The sequence below is a fragment of the Cervus elaphus genome, chromosome 11, assembly GCF_910594005.1.
Source record: "Cervus elaphus chromosome 11, mCerEla1.1, whole genome shotgun sequence".
Taxonomy (NCBI): domain Eukaryota; kingdom Metazoa; phylum Chordata; class Mammalia; order Artiodactyla; family Cervidae; genus Cervus; species Cervus elaphus.
Genome location: NC_057825.1, coordinates 99,359,592 through 99,379,666, shown reverse-complemented (window position 1 = coordinate 99,379,666; position 20,075 = coordinate 99,359,592). Strand labels below are relative to the sequence as shown.

The 20,075-nt window shown below is 39.1% G+C and overlaps 1 protein-coding gene across 2 annotated transcripts in view; it reads right to left on the bottom strand.

Moving 5' to 3' along the window:
- Window positions 1-20,075, bottom strand: part of TMEM131 (transmembrane protein 131) — a 164,696-nt gene that overhangs the window by 24,970 nt on the left and 119,651 nt on the right. For both annotated transcript variants that reach the window (XM_043918669.1, XM_043918670.1), the window contains exons 13-26: window positions 17,794-17,902; window positions 16,819-16,972; window positions 16,557-16,727; window positions 15,472-15,582; window positions 15,244-15,378; window positions 12,168-12,272; window positions 10,784-10,870; window positions 9,069-9,221; window positions 8,893-8,968; window positions 8,619-8,736; window positions 6,458-6,596; window positions 6,234-6,343; window positions 5,287-5,353; window positions 177-328 (exon numbers count right to left, since the gene is read on the bottom strand). In XM_043918669.1, the coding sequence (XP_043774604.1) occupies window positions 177-328; window positions 5,287-5,353; window positions 6,234-6,343; window positions 6,458-6,596; window positions 8,619-8,736; window positions 8,893-8,968; window positions 9,069-9,221; window positions 10,784-10,870; window positions 12,168-12,272; window positions 15,244-15,378; window positions 15,472-15,582; window positions 16,557-16,727; window positions 16,819-16,972; window positions 17,794-17,902 (1,687 nt within the window). The remainder of the gene's footprint in view (window positions 1-176; window positions 329-5,286; window positions 5,354-6,233; window positions 6,344-6,457; window positions 6,597-8,618; window positions 8,737-8,892; window positions 8,969-9,068; window positions 9,222-10,783; window positions 10,871-12,167; window positions 12,273-15,243; window positions 15,379-15,471; window positions 15,583-16,556; window positions 16,728-16,818; window positions 16,973-17,793; window positions 17,903-20,075) is intronic.

Here is a 20,075-nt window from a genome sequence, read left to right as displayed (position 1 = left end):
AATATAATCATAGTGTTATGTTTCATGAGGCGCGGTGTGCGTCTGTGTGCGTATTTTGGACAAAATGAATACCCTGTTTCATAAATAAATTAATGCAAATATTAATATTGAAACATATCAAGAAAGGACTCATGTAAGCACTAGAAGTCAACCCACACTTAAGTCACAGAACATACCTGATTATGATTAGGGAAGAAACAGTTCTATTGTGAACTGGAGTAAACTTTACTTTGACAGATTTCTTTTCTCCAGGTTTTAAAATTAAGTTTAAAACTAAGTGTCGGGAGAGGCCCTCTGTGAATCCTGTTGAACTCTGCAGTGGGTGAGCCTTGAATCATTGGGCAAACAAACAAGAGTCATTAGTATATTTTCTGGAAAATTTTTTCCCCTTTACCCCATCCACAGCCAAGTATTAGTGTCTCAAAATGACTAACTACGAAAACAAGTTTATCCCTTATGATTTAGATTCTGGATGGCTGGCAAGCAGAGCAACCAATGACGACAACTTCATATTCTGCATTAAGTCCCCAAAGGGGTTTTATTCCGCAGGTCACCAGAGTCTTCATGTTTGTACTAAGCACTTGTTTTTGTGTATGGATCTTTTAACTTTAAAGGTTCTGAAACATGACATAAAAAACCAGAGAAAGACACACACCTAAGGGAGGAGCATCTCAACCTTTTAACACAGAGCAGACAGCTGTGTCGCCAGCACCCAGCACCCCGAAGTCCTGCTGGTGCTGTCCTCTCACCTTTCAGCCACGGTCTTCCTGCCTCTCCCCTCAGAAGGGTACTGGCTGGAGAGTCTTAAGGCCACATCATTTTATTTATAAAGGTATTGCCAACTCATATCAATCTACCTTCAATTTTATTTTGAAAGCTAAGCCCATTATTATTGTTTCATAAACACTTGATGATTTAAAGTTCAAATAATAAGTTCAGTTTAATAATCAAAATATGACTTCTTGACAGTTACAGGTAAGGTTAAAAAGATTTGTTTTTTATTAAAAAAATCATAGTTAATACTGCTCTGATTTTCAGTAACATTAAACTTTTTTGGGGGCGGAAGGGCTGGTAGTACTTGGGTATAAATGTCCATGGCACTCTGCTGCTGCTGCTGAGTCGCTTTAGTCGTGTCTGACTCTGTGCGACCACAAAGACGGCAGCCCACCAGGCTCCGCTGTCCCTGGGATTCTCCAGGCATGAACATTGGAGTGGGTTGCCATTTCCTTCTCCAACGCATGAAAGTGAAAGGGAAGTCACTCAGTCGTGTCCGACTCCTCGCGACCCCATGGACTGCAGCCCACCAGGCTCCTCCGTCCATGGGAGTCTCCAGGCAAGAGCACTGGAGTGGGTGCCACTGCCTTCTCCCCATGGCACTCTATCTACCTGCTAACCTGTGGGAAGAGAGTGAATTTTCTATGATTTTCTACTATACACAAATCTATTTCAACAGCATGATTCTATGGACATAGTTTCTTTTTTTTTAATGGACATAATTTCATAGCTAATAAACTCTGTGAAGCACACTACTTTTCAACTCTCTCTTCTGAGGCAGCTCTTCTTTTCCTGCATCGAAAATTCTTCTCTGTAAATGTCTACTAGGACAACAATGTTCTGACTGTTCCCAAATGGTTGGTGAATAGGTTTCCTTTAAATAAACTGTTCTGAGTAACTGGCAAACACGTTATAAACTATACCTATATTCCCAACAAACAACTAACTTAAATTCTGATGACATGGAAAATACTTTAGGATTCTGTGATACCTCTGGGGTATCACTCAGTAATTTTCATAGTGGTGGTTCTTGAAGAGAGATTCACAGACCCTTGGGGATCTGAGAGGTCTTTTTAGGTGTGTCAAAACTACTTTCACAACACAGACCAAAGTTCTTGGCCTTTTTCACTATGTTAACATTGGCACCAATGGCCAGCAAAAGCAATGGTGGGTAAGTAAAACTGCTGACCCTTTAGCTAGAAGGTAAAGGTAGCCTTATCAAACCTCCCTGGTAGCCACAGTTTTTTCATCACTGCCAGGCACTTACAGCTAACAAAAACCAAAACCAAAACCTGTGACTGATTAAGTAGTAATAAATATTAATCTTAAATCTCAACCCTTGAGCACGAGGCTTTTTAATACTGTGTGATAGAACGAAGTATGCCTGAAGTGCTCCCCGCAGCATGCTGGACTGTGCTGTCTGGAAGAGCTATCGTTTGAGATGCCAACAGAATTAGCTCCTTCCTCAAGGGACTCCATTTATATTTGAGAAATGACTGAGAGTCAATATATGACTACTCAGACTGGAGTATTTAGTAGACATTTTCACAAAAATGAAGTCCATCTGTTCCTTTAGGGAAAGCAACTGAAGCATTTGTTGACAATGGTAAAATTCGACTGTTTTGAGTACAATCTAGAATTTTGGCCTTGTGAATTTGAGAGCTTCCCAATAGTTAAAAGAATTCCCTGATAAGATTCATGGTTACAGGGATAAACGTGATTTTTTGGATACTGCAGAGTGAATTGTGTCAACATTTGGAAGCTCTGCATATCTTAGTGAACCAGTATTTTCCAAATGATTGATGTATATAGTATTATAATAGCTAAAAAGGCAATTAAGACATCCTTTCTGCAACTACATGAATGTGTCAGGTCAGGTCAGATCAGATCTTTATCATATACTTCAACCAAAACAATATATCGTAAGAGGCTGAATGCAGAAGCAGACATGAGAATCTATCTGTATATTAAGTCTGAGAGCCACTGAACAGCTCTGTAAAATGTAAAACAATCTGCTCTTATTGCAAAACCATTTTAAAAAATATATGTCTATTTTTTCATTTTTATATCTGTCAAACAGAATGGGCTTATCATTATTTTAAATGAATTAAATCACTATTTTAAGGATCTCAGTTTTCATTTCTAATATGGTCAATATTGACAGATATAACCCACACAAACAAAAAACCTCTCTGCAGTCCTTAATAATTTTTAAAAATTGAGATAAAGCAGAAATCCTAAATAATTTTTCAGATTGTAAAGGAATCCTGAGATCAAATAATTTTAGATCCACAGTTTTACAGCACTGTTGAGAACTGTTAGAGAATTTATTTGAAGCTGACCCGAAGACCTCCTCCAGAATTTCTTCTTTAGAGTAAATTTCTGGGATCCAGGGCATTCTTATTCATATTCCTACCTCTCACAATACCTACATCTTAAAGGTACCACCAAAGATTTGGTAAGATAAGAAAGGCAAATACTATGTCATTTACTTCTTATGTGAAAATATCTCTCTTTATAAAAGCAGAGTGAATGGAATTTGTGGTTACTGAACTTTCTAGGTATTATCATCTAGATATCTGGATAATATCTAGATATTTGGATAACCCTGAACTTATTATTTTTATGGCATTATTTTATGGTATTTTTATGGATGGAAACAAAGAAAAATGATTCCAAGAGAATGGCATGGATTAGAATATGAGACTCTAAATTTCAGTCTAGTGTTCTACCTCTTACTCAGCAGAAAAAAAACATTGAAAATTACTTAGAAAAATAACTTTCTTATATAAGACTGACTTAAAAATAGATCTATAAAAAGTATTCCATAAAGGTCTGGCTAATATATGTTTTATAGATCAAAACAATAAAACTATGGGAAAGAACACAAATACTTCAAAAACTGTAAAACATGTGGTTGGAGAGTGATTAGTGACTCCTAACCAGTAGTGCCCATGTGTCACGTAAGCCTGGGCGAGGGCTCCCTGACTCTGGGAGAACTACACGTGACTTGGCCCTGACAGCCACCACAGGTGTGAACGCGGGCAGGTCACCTCCCCTCCCTGCGCTTCGTTCCTCCCCCACCACCAAAGCATGTGAAGCGCTTCTCTCCCAGGGAGGTCACTGACAGCCAGGCTGTTGTCACGGCTGTGGGGAATCACACGTGTGAACGCAGCTGTCATGACGCTGGCGCACACCAGGCGCGCAGGGAGCACGGAAAGCCCTCGTTCTGGGAGCCACAGGCTGGCTCGTGCAGCCCACGGGGGCTTCCCACGCGCCCAGCGACTCATCTAAGGGCTTCCCTGTGGTTTGTTTCATCTGTTAAAACCCTGTAACATCCAGACTATTAAGTTCGCATTGCAAGAGAAACTGAAGTTTGGAAAGGCTGACACACTCGGTCGAGGTGACCAAGCTAGTAGGTACACAGGCGTGATGATGCCAGGAGCTGACCTCCCTTGTTCCAAACGGGAAGCAGCCGAGTCACAGCTCCTTGACAGACTGGGACCTGCGTACTGCAAGAGCCCACAGCGAGAAGAGAGAGCAGGGGCAGACGACTGTTTCCACTCAAAGTCATTCAGATTGTGGGAGGTTAACTAGATTCTCACTCGTATTCACTCAACACCTTTTGTTTTATAAATGTGAGAAAAACTAAGATAAATAGAAGACAAGCCCTCAAGGAGCCTACCCCCAGATTTGGGAAACAGGGCACCACAAATGAAAAGACAAACAAAACCCAAAGTTAACACGGGTGTAAGTGAAGAGTCAGGGAAAACCAGAGAGCTGAACTGGTGGAGGGCTCACAGCCAGCGGGGCTGTGTGGACAGGCTGTTTAAGGCTGGACGAGACGAGCTGGGCGGGAGGAAGGGCGCTGAGGCCAAGGGACTTGGGCCGATTTGCAGGTGGCATTGGTGCCGAGTGGGAATGCCCTGACTGACACAAGAGAAGTTTTAAGTTCTTACATAATCACGAGTGGGTTAGTGGCTGTTCAGTCTGGCCTGCATGACAGAGACTATCTGCTCCTAGAACAAATCAGCTTGTGTATACACTCAGCAGTTCAAAAATTCTGTTGAGGGAAAACTGTAAGTGGTACTGTGCTAAGTATGAACACAGCTAGCCATGGGTCTGGCCTTCATGGAGTTTACAATTTTATTAGAAGGTTTCCAAAATAAAAAATTTAAATGACCAAGCTCAATATTTTGAGGCTTAATAAAAAGAAATCATGTATTAGTCTATACACTTCATAGGCATCCTCTCAGAGGTTCTGGCAGCTATTACTATGGGCTTAACATTTAATGCCCACAAATAGGACCTTCTACACAGCATGACTCCTGGTGATCTAAATCCCATCCACTCCTCCTGGGCTTTATGCCTCTGAAAGAATGACTGGACTCTTCTGAACTTCAGTAACCTGCCTTTCAGGCAGTTTAAGGATGGTCAGTGTTTTTCTTCCACATCGCATTGGTCATATCATAAAATTACTTCTTTGCAATCGTATGAAGTTCGAATACTTACACTGTTTCTGAAGACTTGGAATTCTTGTGTTCTTAAATCAATCTTTGCCACCTTACTTAAATTAAACCTGAAATTTAAAAACACACATATTTCTTTGTGAATAGCATCATAGTTAAAGGGGTTGTAGAGTAATTACCAAGGTTGTGTTTACCTTTCAGCAGATTTTGAGATCACTATTATCAGGTCAATAGCCTTCAAAAAAGCAGCCACAACTTAGTTTATTCTTCACCACCTGCTTCCTCTTTACACTGTTTTAGGAAGGAGTTCTACATGATTTCTTCTTGTCTTAAACTGGAAGCTTTTCCAGATGCTTAATGTAATATCTATTTCTCTCCCTAGAACTTTCTCTCAACTTCAATTATAGATGCAAGATTTCTCTAAGCAAATCTACTATTTAAGAGCTGCAATAAAGCTCCAATACTTTGGTCACCTGATGCAAAGAGCCAACTCACTAAAAAGACCCTGATATTGGGAAAGATTGAGGGCAGGAGAAGGGGGAGAAGGAGGATGAGATGGCTGGATAGCATCACCGACTCAATGGACATGAGTTTGAACAAACTCTGGTAGATAGTGAAGGACAGGGAAGCCTGGCGTGCTGCCGTTCATGGGGTTGCAAAGAGTCAGACACGACTTAGTGACTGAACAACACCTACAACTTTCTATCAGACGAAAGATTTGGGGGTAAATGCTCATAAGACCCCAGAACACCTTCTATGGGAGACCTACAATCCAGAGTGCTGTGGCCATAAAGGAGTCAATCCTGTATAATCATTAATTTAAAAACATCCTGAGATTTCTACTTCATAGACAATAGTAACGCCTGTAGTCCATGGGGTCACAAAGAGTCAGAACGACTTAGCAACTGAACAACAACGAAGTTTTAAATGTGTAAAATGATCATTCACTGTCTATATGGAAACATTTTGATGATCTGAAGCAATGCTTACCTTGATATTAACTTATCTACAAAGATGGAAGGGCTGGAATATAAAGCCAGGGGGATAAACTGAATATAGATGGGAACATCTGCAGGGTTTTCTAACATAATCTCTTCTTCCTTAAACAAAATAAAGAGGTGGTAAGTGAAAGATCTGCCCCGTTAGAAGGAAGAGCAGATACTTCATCACATTAGGACACACTTCCAAAGGCCCATGGCACTCTGGATACTTACTGAAGAGCAGTTTGTATTAGTGAGGGGGAACCTCACGAGCCGGGGGGAGCTGAGGAGGGACGGCCAGGAGAGTTCGGCAGAAACTTTTGACAGGATGTTTTTCTGAAGGTCTGTATTTACTTCAAACATAGCACTCAATCTAGAAAACACAATTTGTAAGTCACTATACTGAATGGAAATGCTTGAGTTTACTCAATACAGGAAATTCTATTAGGCTTGTGTACTTGAGAAATTTTATTCTGGCCTTGAATAAACACAGGTTTACCTGCTCCTAACATTTTACTCTGTTTTCACAGACACATATGAAGAGGTCTCTATTTCGGCACAGAGGGCAAACTATCTATCACTGATCACCTGCCCTGTTTTCGTACTGAATGTGTAAGTGACAAACCAGGCATATACAGATGACAGGATGTAATGGGGATCCTAAAGGATCCTGCGTGTTTAGTGGAAAGATCTAGATGTTAACAGCAGGTGAATATTGTAGTTGAACTAATGAGAAGGTGGTGCACTGCTTGACGTACGGCTTCTTTCCCACTTGAGGAAAAAAAACACAAAATCTTAATATGCAATGAAGACGTCAGTTGAAGCGATAATACATACGAGGGTTTTGTGTAGACATATATATGTAGCAATATTCAGGATCTCATTTGACTATTTCCCTACTTAAAACCAGCTGTTTAGAACTCAGAACACATTTCCTATGGAAACGATATTACAGATGGGGTTAAACACTGAAGCCTATTTGATACCACAAGAGCAGTGAATTATGATACCATAATATTGGTGAGAGTACCAGTTTTATAAGACTGGTAATGAATTTTCTGTGACATGCATGTTGACAAGGCAACACAGAGGCAGGAGCAGGAAGAACACCACATCCACTATGCAGCTTGTGACCTGGTAGCTCAGGGCAGGCAGGAAGTCTGGGTCTTCAGTGGGGAATGCTAGGCTCACAGAGAGGAAGGCAGCGGTTTCGGTGGGTGGGAGGTGAAAAGGTTCCTTGGCAGGTGAGCCAGGGGCAGCACTACCAGTCATTTATTCATAATTGGGTGTTAAAATACAGAGGCAACCTGTACATTACAATGTCTACCATGGAAACTGGAGAACCAAAGAGTGTCTGTATTAGTGTTCTCTTAGTGAGTTCATTAGAAGTCTCTGTACTAATTTTAACCATTTTAAAGGTAAAATTTACCTCTCTTTTTGCCTTAAGAAAACTTTTCACAGCAAGTAGTTCAGATATACAGAAACCTGCAGATTTGACTGTTCACGGCTTGAAAATACTACATTAGAATAAACTGGAAGATTTTGATGACGCTGACAAATACATTTCAAATTAGCCAATGGAGAAGAACAGTGTTCATCAGTTTTCAAGTCAAATTCTCTTTGGAAGTACACAGGAAGGTCAAATTTTTAAACTGCCACGTATAAATGTGCCATTGCTTCTGAATCCAGGTACGGTGCTGATTTGTCCATGTGAACACTTTCCACCTGCCAGGGATATAAGGCTGAGCCCTGTGAATCATGCCCTGTGCATCCCTAACAGGCTCAGCACTGGAAAGGGAGGAGGCAGTTCTTTTCACCAGGAGCAGAGACACTCCTCCTATGGTGAGCTTCAACTTCTAAAGTGCCTTGAACACAGGTCAGAGGCAGGTAGATTCTTTCTTACGCAAATGACTGTCTGATATGGAAGCTGGGCTTCCCCGGTGGCTCAGATGGTAAAGAATCCACCTGCAATGCAGGAGACCCAGGATCAGTCCTGGGTCTGGAAGATCCCCTGGCAAAGGGAATCGCTACCCACTCCAGTATTCTTGTTTAGAGAACCCCACGAACAAAAGACCCTGGCAGGCTACCGTCCATGGGGTTGCGGAGTTGACCATGACTGAGCTACTAAGCACAACACAGCAGTCATCCTACACCGAGTTTCTGTGACCTTCCATCTAGAGCACTGGAAATGACACAAAAATGGGAGCGCGTGTCCTTCTGAGAAATACACAATCACAATGGCCATTCAAGACGCCTCACGATGGTTTTCTGAAGATTAGGCACATTTTCTGCACTACAGAGAAGTAAAATAACCAAATATAGGGATAACTTTAGAAAATCATGTTTCAAACCCGTAAAGGTAGCTCAAATACTTACATACAGCAAAACCACTTACCTGTGACCTGAGTTTTCCTTTATTCCCATCCATCCCTTGAACAGGCTTTGATGCAAATCCCAGTCGGTGTCCCAGGCATCTTCCTGCATGGCTATGCCAGGCTGGACTTTGGGTTCAGCTAAAACACAGAGACAAATGGTATGACGTACTCTGGCCCGCAAATGATTTCTACAGCATTGAGATGCAGGGGTGGGCTTTAGAAGCAGCAGCCTATCATTAATGGGAGTACCTTGGGAAGGGAGTGAGGGTGAGAGAGAACAGTAAGATGACTTACATTTGGACAGAAAAGGCAAGCCGACATAGCAATGATCCCCGCACTGCAATCCAGGATCAAAGTAAATGTTTGCAATCTATAAAGGGGCACAGGAGAACCATGAATCCCCAATCCACAGAAGTTCACAATAACAAAGGACAAAAAGATGGGAATCTGCAAATACAACGCTTTCAAACCTTTGATTTTTTCCCTGGCTCCAAGTCTTCCTTATTGCCCCGCAATCGTTTGTAGTAAAAACGCACGTCTTCTGACAAAGATCGTATCTGTTGGATCTTTACCTTCTGTGAGAAGGAATTCATAATATTTAAACTCTGATGAACTATTTTCCCCTGAAGGAAGAAAACAAACAAATTCATTTGTAAATGGTTGTATTTTCTTCAGAACTGACAGACATATTTACAGAAGACCAAAGCTCAAAGGACATTCAGACTGTTCAGAAGTTGATAAGCTTTAGATCTGTAATCAGAGCCCCTCCTCCAAATATATGTATTTCGTTGTTGTTTTTAAGGCCTGTTACAGAGAAATTAGCAGGACAAATCTCTGCAATCCTGTAAAAATGAATTAAAGTGTTCACATAACAAAGGTACAGAACTAGCTTTGAATAAAGAAAACAGTTACTATCAGTTTGTTAAGAAAGGTTTGTTTATACCAAGGCCAGGCTACCTTAAAAGTTTCCAAATTCAGGATGAGATAATTATGAAACCACTGAATTCTAAAAATCCAAAGCTAAACAAGAAACGAAAAAAATCAGACTTATTTTTCTCAGAAAAAGTATTTTCTTTCTAAAAAACAAAAACAAAACTCTTTGTGCCAAAGAGAAATTAGTCCTCTTTTAAAAACATAGGTTATCTGGCATTGTATTAAAATGAAGCATACAGATTAAATCATTACATTACCAATGACGGTGCTTATCAGCTGTATGTCTCTTCCTGTGATAGGGTACCAATTTTATTTTTCATTTTTTTATAAAGAGATTTATTTTTCTGTCATGGAGCACATCATGTTCCCTCAACAGGGATCAAACGCATGCCCCTGCATTGGGAGTGCTGAGTCTTAACCATTGGACTGTCAAGGAAGTCCCAGGGTGCCAGATTAAGAAAAAAAAAAGAATTATATGACTGAAATAATCATCAATAAGAATCATATTATAACCTTTTCCTTTTTTTGTTGTTGAATATAGAACCAGAATCTTATAACCTGATTCCTAGACTTTTAAAGAAGTCTAAAATGATCAGGGCTTCCCAGGTGGCACTAGTGGTAAATAATCTGCTTGCCAATAAAGGAGATGCAAGAGACTGATCCCTGGGTTGGGAAGATTCATTGGAGTAGGAAATGGCAACCCACTCCAGTATTCTTGCCTGGAGAATCCCATGGACACAGGAGCCTGAGCACCTAAAATGATCAGACCCACTGGTCGAAAATTTGTTATTAAATGACAAAGAAATTAACAGAATGCACAGCAAAAAGAGTTCAATGATGGTGAAAAGTGAAAGTGAAAGTCGCTTGGTCGTATCTAACTCTTTGTGACCCCATGGACTATAGTCCATGGAATTCCCCAGGTCAGAATACTGGAGTGGGTAGCCTTTCCCTTCTCCAGGGGATCTTCCCAACCCAGGGATTGAATCCAGGTCTCCCGCACTGGAGGTGGATTCTTACCAGCTGAGCCACAAGGAAAGCCCAAGAATACTGGAGTGCGTACCCTATCCCTTCTGCAGTGGATCTTCCTGACTCAGGATTGAACCGGGGTCTCCTGCATTTGCAGGAGGATTCTTTACCAATTGAGCTATCAGGGAATGACGGTGAGGTTAAGTCTAATACTTATTACATACAGTCTAACTAGAGTAAAAAGTAGTAGAAAGAAAATTAGCAAGAAGTCTACAAACTGTCTTACTGGAAAGGAAGGTGGAAGAACCATGTGCTTTGGGAAGCAAGTCAGAGAACCCACTGCGATCACAGCCTTCACGGGAATTGTTAGGATCTGTGGAGGGAAGAAGCAAACCACAGAGAAATAAGAGTCCAAGTCCTAGACCGACCTGACGGTTGTTGCACTATTTTAGGAGATTTAAAACAACCAATCTTGGGACTTACATGAGCATTAAACAACTGGCAAGCAAAATTAAAATCACCCATGGATACTGTTTAATCTATCCATGTACTGCACAAAATGCACTGAAATACATTTCCATGTACTTCTCAGTGGTTCACTGAAAACAAGGTAAACAAGACTAAACAATGGGGAAGTAATGAAGAACAGATTTTTCATAATTAGGTAATTTTGCAGATTATTAATTTAAAAAGGAAACTCCAACTATACTCTTAAAACAAAGCATGAAAAACCCAGCATTTTTAAAAGATACATAGCTCTCTACTTTTTGTACATAGCAATACATTAATGTCAACCTGATTTTTTTAAAAATGAGCTGAATATTCCAGGTTTTAAATCTCAACTCACACTCTATTTGCAACTCACAAGGATACTTTGCTAAGGAAATGTACTTATTTCTATCAAAAGTGATAAATGTGGATTCCTCACTTTTGGAGATAATTAATTTGACATACTCCCAACAGATCATTTATTACTAAAAGACCAATTCTGTTTATTCTGAATGACTTTACTTTCAGGGCGGCAGGGGTTGTATGAGCTGAAAAGAGGTAGGAGAACAAAGGTGGCTTGCTGACTTCAGCAGTGCTCAACTTTCCAAGAGCTTTAAAAGAACACATCAAAATATTTACATGTGGCAGAAACACATCCCTTCAAAATCTCACTGAATGCAACATGTCAACCCCATAAAAAGTCTTTTAAAAGTTCACTGATTTTCATTTGGTTCCTGACTTAGAATGACTCATGTAAACATAATTGTGAGAACTCAAATTAAGATGTGATTTCCTGATTGTATCTTCCTTTTTGGCAATGTTACACAGGAGGATATTGGTGACTGTGGAAAGAGAGAGATCTAATCTCAAGAATTTCAGCCAGGGTCCATGTAATGCTACAGGCATTTGTGAACCATTCTAACAGCAAATCTAAAAGTGCCAAGTGTATTTTTCTGAAGTTGCTTTTAGTCAAGAGATTCAGGTTTTATCAGAAAACTATGAGCTAATGTAAACCATTATTCTGTAAACTATTCTCAGAAGCTTAAGTTTTTAAAAGTATCAAAGTGGTAAGCTGTAACTTTTTGAACAAACTTAGTTCTCTGTTTCTATAAAAACCAAAAAAGGTCTGAATTTTTCAGAAAGACTCCACTGACCTGAATCCCCATAAATAAAGTCCTTACCTCATAGTCTGTCGTGATCTGTATAGCCCCATCATGAATTCCTTCCAGTTTTTTTGCGGTAAGTTTGACTCTGAACACTGCAAAATATCCTGAAGCTAGTATTACCTGTATGGAGTAGAAATGACATCCTTCATTAGCCTTGCTAATTGAAGTTTTCTATTAAAATGGAAAAGAAAGGTACAAAAATCCTTCAGTTTTAAATCAGTGTTAACTCATATTGGTTAGGACTTCAAAATCCTAACAAGCTAACATAGAATTAACACATCATCACGTACAAATGTCTCAAAATAAATAATGCCCATCTCTGGATGTTTATCTATTAAACTTATTCCATGAGCTACTGAGAAAACTGGTTCCCCAAGGAAGAGCTGAATTATCAGCTGCTAAGTTGGGGAAGGGTGTGCCTCATCCCCCAACCTGCATGGTCAAAGCGGGTGCAGGCTACAGCAGATGGACACAGCCTTCCCCTAACCCTTCAGAAGCCACGTCAGGGCACAAATACATACAAAGTTGGTTCTGCTTCCAGTTCTGAATTCAGTTTTGTCGTGTTAATACCCATGTCTTCAGATCAACTGAGACTGGGTCACACGAAAACATCAAAAAATCAAGGAAAGAAAGAAAAGTTAAGCAAAGCAATTTTGAAAGAAAGCAGAATGCAGAATGTGGATCTTGCTTGTTTTCTCAAGCTACTTGCTGATATTTCTGGTGCTTAATCTTTTCAATCGAGAAACTTCCAAAAAACCATGAAATTCATTTTGTGAGGTTGTACTTTAGTTAGTAGTAGTTACACTTTACCTGGAATTTACATTTACCTCAAAATAACAAAAGGGGGTATACCAAACATACCCACTTTCCCCTCTTTAGAACCATTTCTATTTTGGTTTTATGCAATTCTAATGTTTTCATCCTGACTCTGACCACCCCAATCAGAGCATGTGTCTGAAGAGCACAGAGTTGTTGACAGTGTATGTTTCATAAGGAACAGGATGCTAATTTAGTTCCTAGGTGTGGCTTTTTGGAAAATAGCTGGACAACAGTTGAAAGTTTAGGCATTACAAACTTAAAAAAAAAAATCCACATTTTGTGGTGTTGCTATTTTGAAGCTGGCAACTCACTACAACTTCCTATTTTAAGTAAGGAAGGGTTCATACAAATGATCTCCTCTTTCTATCCCCTGGTTCTTTTATATTTATATAGTTTTTTTATCTTGTACCAGGTACAGCCCATCAGCAATGCTGTGAGAGTTTCAGGTGCACAGAGAAGGGACTCGGCCACACACACAGAGGTATCCATTCTCCCGAGACTCGCCTCCCATCTGCCAGCCTCCCCAGCTGCCGCAGAACAGTGAGCAGGGTCCCCTGTGCCGTTCATCAGGCCCTTGGCTGGCTATCCACTTTAAACACAGCAGTGTGTACATGCCCACCTCTTATATTTACATAGTTTTACATAAAAGTGAATTCTAAAACCCCAAAGTTTACAGCAGGTTTCATGTTACTGAGTGGGCCTCTCAAATTTAAATAGTAAGTGTTAACATGTGCTATTTAGTAGGAGGAAATGATCCAGAGTCCTAAGATTATTAATTTATAATGTATTATGAAAAACAGTATAATTCAACCATCTCGGATTAGATCTACATACAATTTTACTTTAACTTCATTGTTGAAATGAACAAATAGCTGGTCTCATTATTATCCTTTTTCAGCATTGTATTTGTATCAAAAATAAAACCTCGGCTGGAGTGACAAATATTACTTGTCATGGGCATATTCTTTTTTGTTTCAAAAGGAGACTTTATTTATGAGTCAAATTTAAAACATTATAAATTATTAAAATGCAAACATCCAACACCCATGTATCCATCACAATATCTGATTATGGAACTTGAACGCCACACATCTGCAATTAGAACACACATTATCCAGTATACACATTATCCAGTACTGTTTCCCACTTTTTCATAAATACTTTTTCAAATTTTTTACATACAATCCTACTTACAGCTTATCTGCTTTAATATTCAATCATAAAATCACAACTTTATACATTTGGTTGTTTCTGGTTATTTGGAATTATTAATATTGCTATCACAAGCATCTCCCTTTTCATAGCTTCTGGCTCTTTAAATGACTTCCAGAGGAAGAATTCCCCAGAGTGGTATACAATGCCAAATTATTCTCTAAAAAACCTGTTTTGGGGACTCTTTCTCATAAAAAATGTTTAAATCCGTTTTTATGGCCTATGGCATTCCACGGAAGGGTCTTTGTCAACAATCTCTGTGCAGAAGGACATCTGCTTTTCCATCTGTAAAACTGCCATGAGAAGTTCTATCCTAACCTTCAGAGGAGCTTATAGTCTGCTCCTTCCAGGTCGCACAGGTGATTCTACTAACTCTGCTCTGAGTCAGTTTAAACTCTGAGATCCCTTTTCAGCAGTGGTGGGGTCCTAGACTGATACATTCACTTGCTCTTGTCTCATGTACTTTTATGATCAACTGTACGTAAGACAGAGTAAAAGTGTATGGGGAAAGCCACATAGAGATCAAACAAATGATGTTTGTCTCACTGATACTTTCTTCTAGTCAATCAGAAATATTACTGTAGAACTGAAAACAACTTCTACTAATGTGCAGGGCTCTTTCTTTTGCGTAGTGAATTCAATGAACAGAGTTAGTTTAGTACCCGTGGAAATTTCTCCTGAAATGGTACCTGTGTTTTATCTTAACTTCTTTGAGTCTCAAGTGCTCTCATCATGAAAGGAGTGAGTTTAAGTAGATTACCTACTTAAGCTCCTTTACACATCAAATAGCGGATGCTATTATGAATCTCATAATATTCTGAGGACAGACCTCCCTGGTCATCTCTAAGACTCTGTGCTCCCAATGTAGGGGGCCTGCGTTTGATCCCTGGTCAGGGAACTAGATCCCACTTGCCACAACTAAAAGTTCACAGGCTGCAACTAAGACCCAGCACAATCAAATAAATAAATAAATATTAAAAATAATATCATGAGGAAAAGTATTCTAGTGAGATTTAGACATACATCTAAGTTTAAGGAAACAACAGAAAAGTTTACTTACTGATGACTGGTCTGATAGAGAGGATTTTTCAAACTCTGGAAGGCTTGAAATGATTGTAGTTCTATTGCCTCTTTCAGTAGCTACGAGTTCTATTGATAAACCATCTCCTATAATATGCCAGCTTTTTATAGCCAACTTAAAAGAGAAAGATATGGAAGCAATTATTGCAGCACTCGCATAAAATCTCTAAATGTGATTTAGAATAACAACAGATTTTTCTTTTCTTACCTCAATTGGATTGCTGTTTATAATGGCAAATAAAATATTACTTGCTTCTGTTGCACTCAGTATACCAAAATCTATGAAACGTTCTTCTATTTTGGGGGGTAATACAAAGTACTGGAAAGACAGAAAAGAACTAGATTAGATGTAAAGTAACACTTATGTAACAGTAACACTTGAAGAAAAAGTAACTATATTAAGGTACACTAAGGTTCCTACATTTTATGTAAATATACACATACATAATACATAATTAAGAACTTTGTATAATGGAGGTGAGATTAAGTGGAGCCCTGGAGATTTAGGCAAAAAGTCCCCAGTCTCAGCAAACTTCACACGTTCATGAAAGCAGCTACAAGCCAGTAATCATTTAAGCAGAAGAAATGCTGAAGGAGTGTCAGTGGTACAATACCAAAGGTCCCTCTGATTCTAAAGTTCTTAATGATGATAGGTTTTTGGAGGACCACACTTCTATCTTTTCGCTTTCTTTTCATCTTTTACATCTTTCTATCAGTTTTCTTTCTTTCCCAAACTTCTTTCATGGATTACCCTAACGACAGCTTTGTTTGGACTTTTTTTCCCCTCTTGGCTTATTTTCTGTATTAGAAAGACTTCTCTTTCCTTCCCTGCCGTTATTTAGATGACTGTCCCATCTGTGTCTTTCTACCAAATTGCCTCTTTCTTTCTGATTCTTCTCTTCAGTCTTGGGTTTTCAGTTTTGGTCACCTCTTCCTACATAGTTCCCTTTTCATTTGCCCTGTAGTTATTAAAAAAAATTTTTTTTTGCTTATTATGTTTCTTCTGCTTAGTTTTTAGCTTGCCCATGACTGTAACAATTTAAAAGCAAAATCAAGAGGAGTGGACCTGATCTAAACAGAAGCGTAGCTAGAGAAGTCAACTGTGTCATGAGAAGGTATGGCTGCTGGGAGGGTGAACATCTTGGAAGCACTGACTAGGGAGGAATTAGAACAACTTGTTAAGTACAGAAAACAGCAAAATTTAAGTGTCTGCAACACAACTACTTAATAGTAGCTGAAAACAACAAAGATGTGGAGGGAGTTTAAATTTTAAAAGGTAGATAACATACTTACATCTAAAAAACCTGTATATACCCGCACAGGTAAGTGAAACTTAGAGGCATTGGTAATAAGTAAAATATTGTTATCTATGTGCATGGATGATGTGGATGGCATAAAAAATAGAGTAAAAATGTAGCCTGATCCATTTGGAAGAATTAAGACTGGTTTGCTGAAGTTGTGAACCTAGGAGATGATGGGAGAGAAAAAAAAACATATCAGTACCATTTGCTTGGTAGACTGGTAAAATCAAAAGAATGAGGGCTCAGAAACATACTTTAAACATTGTTTTGGCTTCTTCTGGTAGCAACACATCATGAATGAGGATCGCAAAGCTGAAAGTGTTAGTAAGGTAAATTGGCCTTTCCACAGGATCAGCAGGGCTGTCTCGAATGTGAAATAATGTTGCAGCGTGATCAAATCCCAAATAACTATTTGAAAAAAACAAAAACAAATCATTTTTATTTTCACATGTTAATTGATAATGCAAGTTCTTTAGCGGTGAGTAATAATTTACGTTTAGCAGTAAGGACTGTTGTTAGAGAATTAAGACTATAAATATTTTAGTGATTGACCATATGATTTAAAAGAAAATTTATTATAGTATAATAAAGAGAGCTATTTGCCACTGCATTATATGTAACCAAACAATGACCATCAAGAATGTACTAACAAAAAAAAGTTTTAAGCTATTTAAAAAAAAAAAATCATGTTTATCATTCAGTTGCAACCAGCTTTGTTAAAACAAGTCCCTAATAAGCTGGATATGAAACTATTACTGGTTAAAGTAGAAAATGAACTACACATATTATTACCTGTTTGTAAAAAGCTATAATTTTAGAAAAGTGTTTAATGAGTTTATAAAGGAATAAAAATGATTTTGTTTCAAGTGACAATGTACTTTAATAAACAAGCCATAGCCATGTGCATGTTACAAAAATAATTACAGAAACGAAATGCTTCAAGTGATTTAAAAATCACAGATTCACTTTTCTATTGTATTATGGAATCATTAGGACTTCATTTAAGCCCAAATCATATCATCCCATTTACTTCTTTCTTCTAAAAGTAAAAAAAAAAAAAATGAATAAAATACAGAAGATTTTTCTCCTTTATGGTTGAAGTTTTTCTAATACTCATCCCATGGAGTTTATGTGAATTTGTCTACTACTACTGCTAAACTCAGAGAGTAGGAAAACAGAATTTACTGATTAGTAAAAAGTTATAAAGTTTATTTAAAACAGAAACTCACCCATCTAAAACCTCTGCTTGATAAGGTATTTCAAGTTTAGAATAACTCTTTTCCTTTGCTTTCACAGTTATTTTCCCAGAAAACTGAGATGGTTTTTTTGCCTTTGATGCTGAAAGGAAGCACAGAAGATAACCTGTCAGCTTCCTCTACCACAGGGTTTACACAGAGGAGGATGAGAGTGACTTTGCGCGGACGGACTGAAATCTTAAAAAGAAGGTAACCTTTCAAACTGGCACACAGAATACAATGACAACATTTTACGTCAAATATCACATTTTCCATTCAAAAATGGAAAGAGATTTCAGTTTTCCTGTAATGGGATAAATAGGTAAGGGACTAGCAAGTGAACACCATTCAGGAGGGAAAACGCGATAATCTGAGCTACTTCTCTATCACCATGAGCTTTGGCTTTACGTACAACAGGGATTCTCAGCCTTGGTGCTATGAACACTTCAGGCCAGGTCAACTCGCTGCTGGCGGGGTGCGGGGGCAGTGGGGTGGCTGTGCTGGGCACTGTGGGATGTTGGGCGGTGTCGTCAAGACAGCCTCTATCTGCGAGGCATCAGCTGCATTACCCAAAAGTGTCTGCAGATGTTGCCAAACGTCCCCAAACTGACAACTGCTGGCTCACAGCTGATTAAGAAATAACATTCCTTGTGTGGTCAGAGTCTTGCTATAAATACCGATAAAGTAGCCTGGTGCAAGTAATACCAAGAGTTATGAGACACATACTCTCCCTGCCATCATACTGTTCTCACAGATGAAGTTAAAACCTTTAAATTTTGGATCACTTCTGATTTTCCTTCTGGAATTATAGAAATAGTCAGTTGGATCCAATCTGTGTACCCATTAGATGTTCCTTTCAAAGCAAATAAAGAAGCTGTTTATGTTTATCTCCTTTAAAGTACTTCAGGAACACTTCCACTTATGCGAAGAATTTTATATGTAGGTTCTGCAAATGTGTGTTATCCAACTTTAGCATAAAAAAGGAACAAAATAATGGTATGACATCTAGTATGTGGCTATGTACAGACAGTGTGAATTCAGATTTTTAAACCTCCCATTAAGCCCCATTTCTTTCTGCTGACTGTACAGCCATTTCTGGATGCTTATTTTTTTTGTATTTATTCTGACATAAGGCTGATAACAAGGGCCATAATTTAGGCATTTCATAGTACCTTATCAAGTTATATTTTAGCAAATGAAGTGGTCAAAGTGTCAAGAAAATTCAGTTAAAAATCATAAGGAATCATGACTTTATGAGACAAATGATTACATGGTAAGTCAACACTGCACAGTGAATATTCACGGCACGTTCTGAAATTTTTTAATTAATTTGGCTGTGCTGTGGGGCTTGCGGAATCTTAGCTTCCCAACCAGGACTGAACCAGGGCTATGGCAGTGAAAGTGCTGAATCCTAACCACTGGACCGCCAGGGAATTCCCCCTGAACATTTTCAAAGTAAACGTTTCTTGATTGATGATTTTCACAGGAATCTCAGTGGTAAAACCATTATATTGTAATCTAGGGGTGGTGGTGGGGGAGGAGGGAGCAGATGGGAAGTGGAGGGATTTTTCCATGATAATAAAGACCACTTTTAAAGATGAGGGGGAAAGGAAAATGGGAGGAAACCTCTCCTCTCCCACCTTCACCTTTAGCTTCTTGAAAATGGGCCCTTGCAGAATAAATCTGCCAGTTTTTATAATAAATAAATAAATAAAAAGCACTTTTAAGAAATGTAGCACTTACTTTAAAAGATGCCTTCTCTTGTCTTTGTGCTAAATTTTACATAATTTCTTTAAGAAACACTTATTTTAGACTCTGATCTCAGAAGAGCCACCATTCCTGACATTCATTTATCTGAGTGGGAACAGTCAGCGGGCTGTCAACACAGGAGCTGGGGAAGGGTGAGGGAGAACCACAGAGCACAGCTGCCTTGCCCTGCTGTGTACCCTGGACTTCTTGGACTTATCAGACCTGTCTGTCCCCAGGGTCAGAAGCGATCATCAGTCACCCTCTTTCTCAGTAAGGGAAGACAATGTACGTGCTGATACTGACACTGATAACTGGTGGTCATGGCTGGTGTCTCAGCAACACAGAAGACCACTCATCACACGTCTGGAAACATCCGTGCCATCAGGCCTTCTGTGATACTGATTATTTTTGGCAGCTGGTTTATGAAAGCGTGCCATGTGTACAATCTCAGTTTCTTCAGGAGCTTTCTCTGAGCTCGTGGGATGAGTGCTGTCTTGGCAGCCAAGTGTGCAGCTGCTCCAGACCCT